This window comes from Equus quagga, chromosome 4 (genome assembly GCF_021613505.1).
Source record: "Equus quagga isolate Etosha38 chromosome 4, UCLA_HA_Equagga_1.0, whole genome shotgun sequence".
In the NCBI taxonomy this organism is placed as follows: Eukaryota; Metazoa; Chordata; class Mammalia; order Perissodactyla; family Equidae; genus Equus; species Equus quagga.
In genome coordinates, this window is record NC_060270.1 from 141400944 (window position 1) to 141413125 (window position 12182).

The following is a 12182-nucleotide window of genomic DNA, read 5'->3' on the forward strand; positions in this document are numbered from 1 at the left end:
GCTTACTCTAAGCCTTTGCTTCTTATCAAAAAAGTTATCCTCCTTCCTCAAATTTATCAGTATTGTATTCATCCTCAATGCCCCTTTGGAAGTCCACCACTGTCTTGATTGTTGCAGAGTATATTCTCTTTTAAATGTCATGGAAGCACTCATTTGGCACTCTACTGGGACATTTATCTAAACTACACTTTAAACTTTTTTTCTTTAAAGGTATGTTTTTGGTTAGGAAGATTGGCTCTGAGCTAACGTCTATTGCCAGTCTTCCTCCTATTTATTTATTTTCTCCCCAAAGCTCAGTACATAGTTGTGTATCCTAGTGGCAAGTCCCTCTAGTTCTTCTATGTGGGATGTCACCACACTGTGGCTTGATGAGCGGTACGTAGGTCTGCATCCAGGATCCAAACTGGAAAACCCTGGGCTGCTGAAGCGGAGTGCATAAACTTAACCGCTCAGCCACGGGGCTGGCCCCTACATTTTAAACTTTTAAATATCTGTTATTTTTACTGTGTAAAGGGTGCAAAAAGTGATACAGCTCCAGTCAGATAGATTCTTGAAGTTTTCTAAGATGGAAAGGAAAAACTGCTTTATCCTCTTTGAAAATTAAGAAAAGAGATGATTAAACTAGTTAATAACTATAGTAACAGTTATGACCAGGGCAACATAATGAGTAAAAGAGACACTGTCTACCATTTGAGAGAGAGAATAATTTTTAAAATGCTGCGAATCATCTCAAGTTGTATTGCATGCTCATGATACATATATATAAATGAGTGGTAGTGTTTCCGTATTTGACCAAGATCAAGAGGCTAGGTGACCTATTAATACTTAGTCAGTCTGCCTTCATTTACTATATATGTTATTTTATTAAGTGGCCTGCATAATTATGTGTTCGTACGTATATCTTGTAGTGTCAGTTCCTCAGATAGAGCATTTAAAGTTGGAAGAGATCTTTTAATCCATCTCCCTTGTTTTTACAGTTGAGGAAACTGAAACACAAAAAGTTTAATTTGTCCCACAACCACCTGGTAACAGATGTCGCTTTCCAGCAAGTATTAGGCTCCCTTTCCCAACTACTTAACAGCAGCATCCTTTGTCTGTCTCAGGATTGGGTGAATAATACTACAGAATCACTTCGCTTTTTGTTTTTCATATTAAGAGAGAGAATTCTAAAGACCATTAAAGCAAAATGGTATGTATCTTTGTGAATTGGCTTTAAAAGTTTTGTTCCTTTTAGGCATGCCACTATTTTGAAATTTATTATAAATTCATAGTTTCCAAAGGATTATGTTAATTTTTAGGGATAAATCATGAAAATCCCCAAATCTTAAATTTCAATCCCAAATAAATTTTACAATTCAGAATTGTTGGAAGAATAAGAATCACAATACTGTTAAGCTAATACTAGATTTCCGTGATTTCTAAGATCTGTTCTGTTTCTATTGTTCCAGGCCCAGTATGTATACAACATTCTTTCTGAGTTCATATGTACCTGATCTTTTTCTTATTTTATAGTATTATTTAGTTTTTTGTTATTGTTCTTTCAGTCTTGAAAAGCATTTATTTGTGTAATGACTTAGGAATCTCCTTTCTTCAAACAACTTTGGAAACCCACATATTGGCTCTATTAATTGATCCTGTGTCTGGATACTGCACTGCTGGCTGTACTGCTCCTGAGTTATTAGAAAAATTGAAGATTATACACGTGATACCATAGCATCTCTTCCCACCCGAAGATATGAATGAAGAGCGAAAGAATTCAAAGTCCAAAATTAATGCATCCACTTTAAATGCTAGTTTAGTCTAGTTGGGAGGTTGCTGTTTCATTTTAGTGCCTTCAAAGTGAAAACCGAAAGAATAGTATCTGTTCTAGTTGAGTCATTGAGTTTCTCATCTGAAACAAATTGTTCTTCCTTAAATAATTCTCACCTGCACTTTGAAAAGGGCCTGAATTTTCTGATGAAAGACGCTATTTGTACTGTGGCCCAAGTGGTTGATGTCTGTTCAAACTAAGAGTTATAAAAATTAAGAAGGTGGTCCCTTCCTCTGAAAAAGGATTAGTAGTCTGCCTGAATGAAATGATAATAAAACACTGGCAGTTTACATGGGGATCCTGTGCATTGGAAATACCACGTTTTGTTTTAAAGAGAAAGAATATTACCTAGTTGGGGAGGGAAGGAGGATGCAAATTGCCTTCCTGTTTTGAATGTCTTTGTAGCTATAATTACTTATGTTAGCTAATGGGGTTTGTTCCTTTATTTTAATATAGTCATAAATATTTTACTTTCTGAAACAGAAAGTTGTGATGATGCCCTATACATTAAATGTCAAAAAAAATTAAGTACGTCTGATGTAAAGTAAACAAAAACAAAAGAGAGAGATCTGTGCCTTAGGAGGCTTTAATCAGATGGCAGGCTGAGACCATATGGATGACATAATCAGATGGCAGAGTGAAACCATATGGGTGACAGTGTAGGTGTAAAAAACATGGCTTACGGTAAAGTCTGTTAAAAATGGTTGCATATACTCTTTCTAAAAAGGAGGGATTATGATGATAAATTTGTATTTTATCTTAATTTTCATTAAAATCATGACTTAGGGGAGAAGATGGAGAAGAGTTTATGGATTTCTCCTCTTATTTAGCTTGACTCAGTACTGTCCTAAAATGGATTCATTTACTTACTGTTATTAAGATTAGATTTTACCCTCTCACATGCCATTTTCTTCCAGACCAAAAGTATGGACAACATTTAGGATAACGTAAACTGTTTTGTTGTTGATGTTGCTTTCTGTTACTTTGGATGTCTGTCTTCAAGTTTTTAGTTTAAAAGAGCTCAGATTGCAAGTATACAACTCAGTGAATTATCACAAGTGATAATAATTAAGGTTATTTGGTAATTTTTAAAAGTAGTTGTTTTTACTGTTTGGGAATGTAGGGTAAACAATTTAGGCAAAATTTTAACAGAAAGAATAATTGCATATAAAAAGTATCTGGGATTTAAAAAATTTTTTGTTAACAGGTATCTCAAAATCATGATTGAAATATAATATTGTTTTTGGTTCATAGATTCAAAATGCTATCCATGACTTCTGGTATTAAAATTTTTTAATTGTACAAGTAATCCTGAATTTTGGGAGGAAAAAAATTAATATTAAAATACTCAAGTATGTAAATAGTAAAAGGTAAAAGTCATCATCCTATGCAATTCTACCAAATCCTCCTCTCCTTGGAGCTACCACTTAGTACTTCCCACACCTTTTTCCATGTGTACACCTTTACAAGAATTTGTTTTACTTGTTTTTAACATAAATGGGGTTCAGTTTTACAGTATGTTCTGTGACTTGCAATTTCACTCAGTCTGTCTTGGAAAGCTTTGTATGTCATTACATTATAGACAGACGTCATTCTTTTTCATTGCTGTAATTTATTTAATGGTTCTCCTAATTATGGATACTTGTTTCCAGTTTTTTGCTATTATAAAAAAATTCTACAGTGAATATCCTTGAACATAATACCTTTGTGAACTAGTCAATCATGAGTTTCTTATTGACTAGTAGTTTCTCTGTATCCTAGATGTTACTGTGTTGATTATATATGGCAGATATTTTCTCCCTATGCTCTTGTCTTGGTGGCTTTTGTCATGAATGTTTTAAATAAATATATAGTCAAGTCTGTTGATCTTTTCCTTTGTCATCTGTTTTGTGAATTCTGTATTTCTAAATTATTTATATTCATTTCTACAGAGATATTTTCGCTTCCATTTTTAACTGTCACTTGTAAAGCACTTTCTTTTTATAGAACCCTGTGAATGATGGCAAAATGTATTGATATGTGATACATTCTGATGGCATGTAATAATCACATAAGGATCAGTGACAATTTTGATTATCGATTTCAGAGTTATAAAATAAATGTAATAAATTCTGGAAAAACATTGGGGTTTTGTGTTATTTATGGGGTCACTATAGGTAGTCCTCACTACTAAGTTCATTTTTGACAGGTAATATGCTAGGTACTGAATGATGATAGTAGTACGCAAGTAAGATATGTTCTTTTTTATTGTGAATCCTTTAGGTACGATCACTTCCCCAGTTACTGAAATCTCTCTAATCTCATGTAGCTGCTTCTGCTAGGAATTGCTCTCAAGTTATTTTTGCTGCCATCCAGTGCCAGATTACTCAACAGGTATACTAAGCCCTTAGAAAAGCAGCGTCCAAAAGTAAAAAAGATCAGCCTTGATTAACTTATCCAGAATTTTGCAATTGTGTTTTTTAAGGTGTTTTATTTCATGTGTGTGCATGTGTGTAGCATACCATACATAGGATGAGGAGTGAGAACACTAGCCTTTTCTTTCTTTGGGGCCTCTAATTTGGCTCTGTGGCTGTTTGTCCCACCTTTCTACCTTGATGCCCCACAACTTAGGCTCTTGAAACTTGGGTAGATTTTGTCCTACCACCAGTAATTTCCTCTGGAAGTAGCTTATAATTTTTCTGCTTCTTCCCTATTACAGGAGGGAATACCCTTCTGGGAGATCCCGTGAAGCCAGTATCTCATAGACCTGTCATCAGCTCACTTCTACTCTCTGACTTCTCTCCACACCTGATTGTTACAGCTTGAAAAACTTTTAACTTTGCTGCCACCCTCTGCCCCTTGAGTAGGGGAGATTCTGAGAAGAGAGGAATCCCTTCTTACTTCTAGATGGAGTAATATCCCATTGGGAAGAAATGTCAAGGGGGAGGTTTTTTTCTTTTTTGAAGGGACTAGAACTTGCACAGCTCAGTAAATTTGGACAAGTTTGACAATAATTCAGCTACCTTATATTTTAACTAGATTTCTGGGTGCATTTGCTAACCTAACCACCACATATACCTATTTCTAACTTGAAATTTGCTTTAGAGTCACAAAAGCACAAAGCACTGTAGTGCCTGTAACATTCTCCCATATTATTGTAGGTGACTAAATGACCATGGAATCTGGAGCAGAGAACCAGCAGAGTGGAGATGCAGCCGTAACAGAAGCTGAAAACCAGCAAATGACAGTTCAAGCCCAGCCACAGATTGCCACATTAGCCCAGGTATAAAATACATGGAGAGATTCCAAGTTGTCTCTCTTCCAAAAGGAATACGTGTTAGACAAGAGAATTTCGTTTTTATTACAGAGATACACATACAATGAGCAGAGGCCTTCTAAGAATATCAGAATTCCTATTGGTGTTAGCCCAGTTTTAGGAATGACAGTATAAATTCAGTAACATAACAGAAAATGTGTTGTTAAACAGTAATACACTGTTTGTTGCAGCATGATTAGAAATAATTGGATTGTAACTGATGAGTAGATTGTCTCTCTTAAAAAGGAAAAAAACCTGGTATGATAACTTTCTCATATCACGCAAATTTATTTCGGGGCGTGGGGGTAATAACCTGAAAGGCTCTTTATATATGCTTAAACTAGAAAATAGGATAAGCAAATAAATGTACACACAAGTAAATTTCAAGGATGATAGTAGTTTTTGTTTCCTGTATATTTGAAATATAATCCATGATTCTTTCATTTTGTCTTTGTCTTAAACGTTCTATCTCTAAGGTTATAGTCTCTCATCCTTATTTTTTGTTCTTATGTATTTTTCCTCAAAAATTTTATTTTATTAACAAGTATTTGCGTATACATGAATGAGAAAGGTGGTTAATATAAAAACCAAATAGCAAACATAAACCTGCTAGGTAAGAGTGTGACATTGCCTCTCTCACATGATGGCTACCAGGAGAAAATAATCCTAGCAGAGGCTCTGGGATGTTGAGTTTCAGCCTCCCAAAGAGTGTAAAAGCTTTCCTAGGGGGGTCACTGAGCAAGGACGGGTCTTGGGAAACAGCTGATCACAGATGGTTACCACTGAGGTAAAGTGTGGGCCAAATACTGGACCTCGAGCAGGAATATGGTCAGAAGGAGTGGGCTACTTTGTGTTTTCTCCGGAGATCACCAGGGCCCACCTCTAGCCCTCAGGAGCAAGGCAAAGCAGAATACGTTTGGGGATGAAGTGAATGTACATGGATAAGGCAGGTGCTGGAACAAAGGGGAAAGAGCCAGGACTTCATCAGTACCTGGTCAAGGCAAGCATGCACAGATAAGATTCTGGGCTCATTCAGGCATTTGGCCTCGTGTGAAAAGAAGATACAATGCCAGCAGGGATCTTGGCGATGACAGCCCTCAACATGTCTGTCTCTTGGGTCATGCTATCCTGTCCGGTCTGCTTGTCCTCTGAGTCTGCTAGACAAGGTCATCCTGGAGATTCCTTCCCCTACTGTCTTTCTCTTGTGCAGTTTATGTTCTTGATATTAAGCATGTTTTCCTGCGGGTTCTTGGGCAAGTTTGACTTGGTAAAGAAATCATTTTTCTTTCAAATTTCGAAGGTAGTGATCCACAGTCAACTTGTACCATGGGTGTTTGAAAGGACTGATTCCATTTTTTATTTTGTATCTCTGATATCCTATAAAAGTCTTCTCTCTGTTCACAGTGCTTCACTTTCATTATCAGGGCCTTGGTTTGGATCAGTTTTCATCCATTGTGCTGTGTATTCAATGGGCCTTTTTATAGTGGAAACTCATGTCTTCAATTCCGGGCAATTTCTTTAAGTTGAGTGATGATTTTTTTTCTCTCTAGAATCCTTGTGATCCAGGTGTTATACCTATAGGATTGTTTTCTCTGATTTTCTCATCTTTTCTCTCCTGTTTTCTATCTCTTTGTCTTTTTGCTCTGCTCTTTGGATGATTTCTTCAACTACACGTTCCAACCCATCTGTTGAATTTTTTATTTTGCTCTCATGTTTCCAAGAGTTCCTTTTGTTCTCTGAATAGTCCTTTTTGTGTTTTAATAGTATCCTGTTTATTGTTTCACAAAGGCAATGCTTTCTCTTATCCCTGGGAATATTAATTAGATTTTGTTTCGGTCTCCATCTTTCATATTAGAAGCTTTCCTCAAATGTTAGATAATTTGTGGTTTGTCTGCTCAGGTTTAAACGTACAGGACCAAAAAGCTGTATTGGAAGCTCTGTGGATCTGTTTGGGACCTAATATCTATGAGTTGTGAGCTTCACTGGAGGGTGGCATTCCCAGTATCAGTATCTTTTAAGTCTTTCCTCTTTCCCTTGGCATTGGTCAGGTTCCCCAGAGAAAGCTTTACTAATTAATCCCTGCTTATAGGGTAGAGGCCTGGGGGCCGAGTGAGGCTGGGGTCTACTACCCCGCCTTCAGCAATCCCTGGTGTTAGGTAGTCAGGAGACCCTCTGTCTGGAAGATAAATCTCCCTTTTTCTGTCAGTGGAGGGTAGATTAGCTGTTCTTCTTCAGGGAGTTAAGGAGGGAATCTAGTTGCTTCTCAGAGAGCCTTCACCAGGCTTCCTTATTTTCAGCCTCACTTTCTCTCCTCCAGGGCATCTCAGATCCTGAGCCTCGTCAGGAATTTTGTGGTGCAGTCAGGCTCTCCCTGCCTCCACTTCGTGAGCTGGCCTTCTGAGGTCTTCCAAGTACATTACCATTCATCCATCTGCTTTCCAGCCTCCAAATCTCTTACTATTATCTCTTTTCCCATCTCCTATACTTATGTGATTATGTCTGTAAAAACAAAATCAATTTGATGAAGTTTCGTTGGAGATTCAGGAAGGAGCAAAATTATATGCACATGTTCAGCTTGTCATTCTTACCAGGCAGTCCTCTAACACTTAAGACTTTTAAAAGTGGAATGACATGATATTTGACTTTTAGGAAAGCTGGTATCTGTTCCCATTTGTCTAATTTTTTGCTCTTTTTATTCCTAATTGCAGGGTTTTTTTTTTTCACTTCCTCATCCAAGTCCTTAACACATACATCATACGTTTTTGACATAATTTTCTCTCATAATTCTGATACCTATTTTTTTTACTGTAAGCCTTTAATACTAGAAAGATAAAATAAAATTGTGATCCAAGATCATTGTGATTTGATCAATGAACAGGAAAAAACTAATGCAGCCTAACTAGTAAAGGAAGAAAATCAATCTGAAAGAATAATGAGACCCCTTATTTTACTTTTGGAATTTACAGAGACGTTTTTAAGTGGAAAAAAACAATGTTGGTTTTGACTATGAGAATGTAAATTTTTATAGATGTAGCTAAAGAGTTGGGTAAAAGAATGACTATAAGCTTTCTTGTAATAGGCAAATTTGAAAACCTAAATTTCCAGTAATAAGGAATTTATTAAACAAATTATGTAATTTTTATTATGCAGCCATTAAAACCGTTGAAGACTTTTAATGGCATGGAAAGATATTTATAATGGATTCAAAGGTAAAATAGATTCCATGACAGTGTGTTATAAAAATTGATTGTATATATTCTACCTTAAAAGTACCTAGATCTACAGGAAAAATATTAACAGAGATTAGCTTTGAGTGCTAGAAATAGGTGATTTTTATCCTGTTTTTATGTACCTGTATTTTATAAGCTTACAATAAGAGGAGCCATTATGTAGAATGATCAGGGTAGAAAATGAATTATTTGCTGAGTTAGCTTGTTATATTTACCCTAGAAAATACTCAGATTAAGACATAATTGCTTCAAATATTAGAAGAGCTTTTATATGGAATTGAGATGAAATACTCTGAATAATTTAAGGTTGTAGTTCTCAAACTTCACTGTGGGAGAAAGTGTCCTTGGCTCCATCAGAGATTCTGACTTTGTCAGCAGGTACCCTGTGTGACTCTAATGGTAGAGTGGAGTGGTGGTAGTCCATGGACCACATTTTGAGAACCAGGTAAAACTGAAAGAGATTTATAGTGGCCAAAGAGAAAGTGATTAATGAGGAAGGACTTCCTAACTGTCCAAAGATGGGACGTCATGGTTTTAACCTCTACCTTCAATAGGGATCTTTGCCCCAAGCTTCACAAATACTTAACTGCCTGCTAAACATCTCTGCAGATTCACATGTCAGATCAGGTCCCTCATCTTCCACCACCACCCCAACCACCCAAAAGCTTCTTCTTACTTCTTGTGTTCTTTGTTTCCAATTGATGGCATAGTCTACCATTGCTCACCCAGAAGTGAAATATGAGAGTTATCTTTGATTCATCTCGCCTTCTTCAACCAATCATTCATAAGCCCTTTCTGGTCTGCCCCCTGAATTTTCATTAAATCACTTCTCTCATTCCCATCTCTACCACAACTAGGGCCTATTTCTGGCTTTTATCATCTCACCTTAACTATTATATAGGCTTTCTCAGTTGGCCTCCTCACCTCCACTTTTCTTCCTCTGAAATAAATACCTTTCACACTGCCACTAAAGTGAGCTATATAAAATGCAGACCTCACTGTGATATTCAGAAATTGAGAAGCCCTTCAGTGCCTTTCCCCATCTCAGGATAAAATGCAAGTTCTTTAATGTGACTTGGAGAAGGTATCTAATGACTAGCCCATCTAACCCTTGCTTGCCTCTGTTACTTCATCTCTCCCACCTCCTACACGTGCTCCAGTGGTACTGATGACTGGGCATCCCTCTCTGCAGTGTACAGACCATGCTGTTTCTCTTTGCTTTTGCCAGTGCTACCCTTACTGCCTGAAATTCTCTGCCTTTCCCCTGCAAGTCATAATAACTTGCCTAACTTGTATTCTTTGTTTCAAATTCACATTCTTCTCTGGTAGCCTTCCCTCTTCTTAGGTGGGGAGGGGTAGCTCTTCTCAGTGTGTCCATTTTTCTCTTCACAAACTTCATTACTTCGCTGAATTATGTTTATTTGTGTTCTTTTCCCCATTCCTTCACACATGTACCCCAATAATTTCCTTAAGTGCAAAAACCTGTGTCTTTCTCATTTTTGTAGTTTCAGTTCTAACATTGTTCCCAGCCCATAGGTCCCCAATAACTGTTTACCAAATGAGCAAATAAAATTCCTGCCCCAAATGTGTTCAAGCACAGGAACAATAAATACCATCAGATAAACAGGTATGACCTAAGAGCCCTTTTAACCTGGATATTGACTCATTAAAATAGTACCTCCTTTGTGCCTCAGGAGAAAATTGATTTCTCTTATATTCTCTTAACTCTGCTCTTTTATTCTTTCAAGAGGAAAATAAATCCTTAAAATATCAACTATTACAAGTTTAGTGATCGGAGGGGGCATAGAAATTTTCAGTTATAATACCTACTAATACATTTTCATTAATAAAAGACATAATTAATGTAAAAGAGAAAACTATGTTGTATATTGTAAGATGTATGTGTGTTGTAGCCTTAAATAGCTAAGTTTTGCCCCAGTTTGAGAGCAATTATATTTTAGAACATGGCTTATTTAACACGTGATATTCTGAAAACGTTTCTGTTTCCTCAAGGCTAACATCTCTTCACCTTGGGTAAGTTACTTAATCTCTTCGAGCACTTGCTCTTCTGTCTCTGAAATGGAGATGGTTCTTATTATTCAGTCTTGATTTCTTCGAGGAGCAGAATGAGACCTTGGGTGTGAAGGCAGGTGGGAAAACAGAGCACTACATGTGCGTGTAATGACAGTTAGTGTCTGAGGAAGTCTGTGTGTGTATTGTGATATTACATTAAAGTTGCTTTTGTTTTTCATCATTTGGGAGGAGTTGAAAAGTGGGAGGGTGGGGGGACACTTTTAGTCTCTTTTAAAAAAGAATATTAAATTTAATTATTAGTTTCTTTCACACCAGTGAAATACTTATCTAGCAGGAACGTCATCTTTCTGCTGCTAAAAAGTTGCTTCGTATTTAACATGAGTACTCCCAAGGAGGTATCTGTGATAGTAATTTTTCTCCATGTTCAACACTGTAGGTATCTATGCCAGCAGCTCACGCAACATCATCTGCTCCCACCGTAACTTTAGTACAGCTGCCCAATGGGCAGACAGTTCAAGTCCATGGAGTTATTCAGGCGGCCCAGCCATCAGTTATTCAGTCTCCACAAGTCCAGACAGTTCAGGTATGTGTATAAAAAGTTGTGCATCTGCTTTAATAACTGTTGTTTATAGCCATATCTCTCTCCTTTCATTAGTTATGAAAATAGGAACATATCTAGTTCAGAGTTTTACTTTACAGTAAAGGAATGTGCAGCATCTGTGTAGTCACCTTATGTATAGGAACATACACACAGGAACAGACATAGAAAAAGTTTTTCTTAAGCTATAGAAGAAAAAGAATTGGTTAGGGAAAATCATTAAGTACATGGGATAAAGTGGAAATGTTTGGGAGAGACTAAGGCTGATGTACCTCAGTTAAAGAAAATTGAAATATGAAAATAATAACTTTGTAATTATCTTCTAAACATACAATTGGAAAAAAATAAACCCTTGTCAAAAATTAATTAATAACCTTACCTAAGATATTATTTGAATTAGAGATTACGAAAAGCATTTGTAAAACTGTAGCTATGTTTGGGGTTCTAAGTCAGAGTATATGACTTTGAGATAGTGGTGTATTCATTCAGAAAGTACACTTTAAAAATCAGGGATTATACTACAACTGATATCTTATTCTTTGGAGAGATTGTTCCTTTGGGTTGGAACCAAAGGGAATAAAGGCACGTAGACCTCGGAAGGTGACTAGACTACTTGACTGTAGGAGCCTAGAGCAGTATACATCTTTGTAGTGAGCTTATTGAAAAAAAAAAGACTGGAACATTCATTCAAGTAGGCCATAACCCCAGCCTCCCATTTCATATTTTTTGCTTCACAGTCTTCCTGTAAGGACTTAAAAAGACTTTTCTCCGGAACTCAGGTGAGTCCTAGGTCCTAGATTTGGAGAGAACTATTTTTAGAAAGGAAGGTGAGAAATTATTCTGTATGTCTTTGACCTTCTCTGTAAACACAAAATTCAAGATATGAATAAAAATCTTAGAGATCTTCTACGTCTAGGCCACACTTGTTACCTCCCTAGCCCTTAGACTATTGCCACATTTCCCTGTATTGTCTTTCTCCCCTCCTCCAAATGGTGGTAGTCCAGCATTACTGGAACACTTTCAAAGGAAGCTCTATCTCCTGAGGTAACCAATCTATAATTAGGTGTAATTGCTAAAATATTCTTCCCTGTGGTGGACCAGAATAGACCTTTCTAAAACTTAGATAGTGGTCCCAGTTCAGTCCTCTGAAACTGGTTAAGTAAGTTTAACTCCCTTTCTTCCTCTTCCCCATCTCCTGCACCCTTCCCGTTAAAA

General features: G+C 36.8%; 1 protein-coding gene across 8 annotated transcripts in view; it reads left to right on the forward strand.

Annotated features, from left to right (window-relative positions):
- Positions 1–4071: 4071 nt before the first annotated feature.
- The window catches only part of CREB1 (cAMP responsive element binding protein 1), a 45598-nt gene continuing 37487 nt past the window's right edge, over positions 4072–12182 (forward strand). For 3 of the 8 annotated variants that reach the window (XR_006888260.1, XR_006888261.1, XM_046658940.1), the window contains exons 1-5: positions 4098–4183; positions 4509–4701; positions 4951–5072; positions 10806–10952; positions 11705–11746. Coding sequence is in view for 4 of the 8 variants with exons in the window: in XM_046658940.1 (XP_046514896.1) it covers positions 4959–5072; positions 10806–10952; positions 11705–11746 (303 nt within the window). In the remaining 4 variants the exon portion in view is untranslated. Of the gene's footprint in view, positions 4184–4508; positions 4702–4950; positions 5073–10805; positions 10953–11704; positions 11747–12182 lie in introns of those variants that run through there. The other 5 variants (XR_006888263.1, XR_006888262.1, XM_046658941.1 and 2 more) reach the window with 4 other exon arrangements.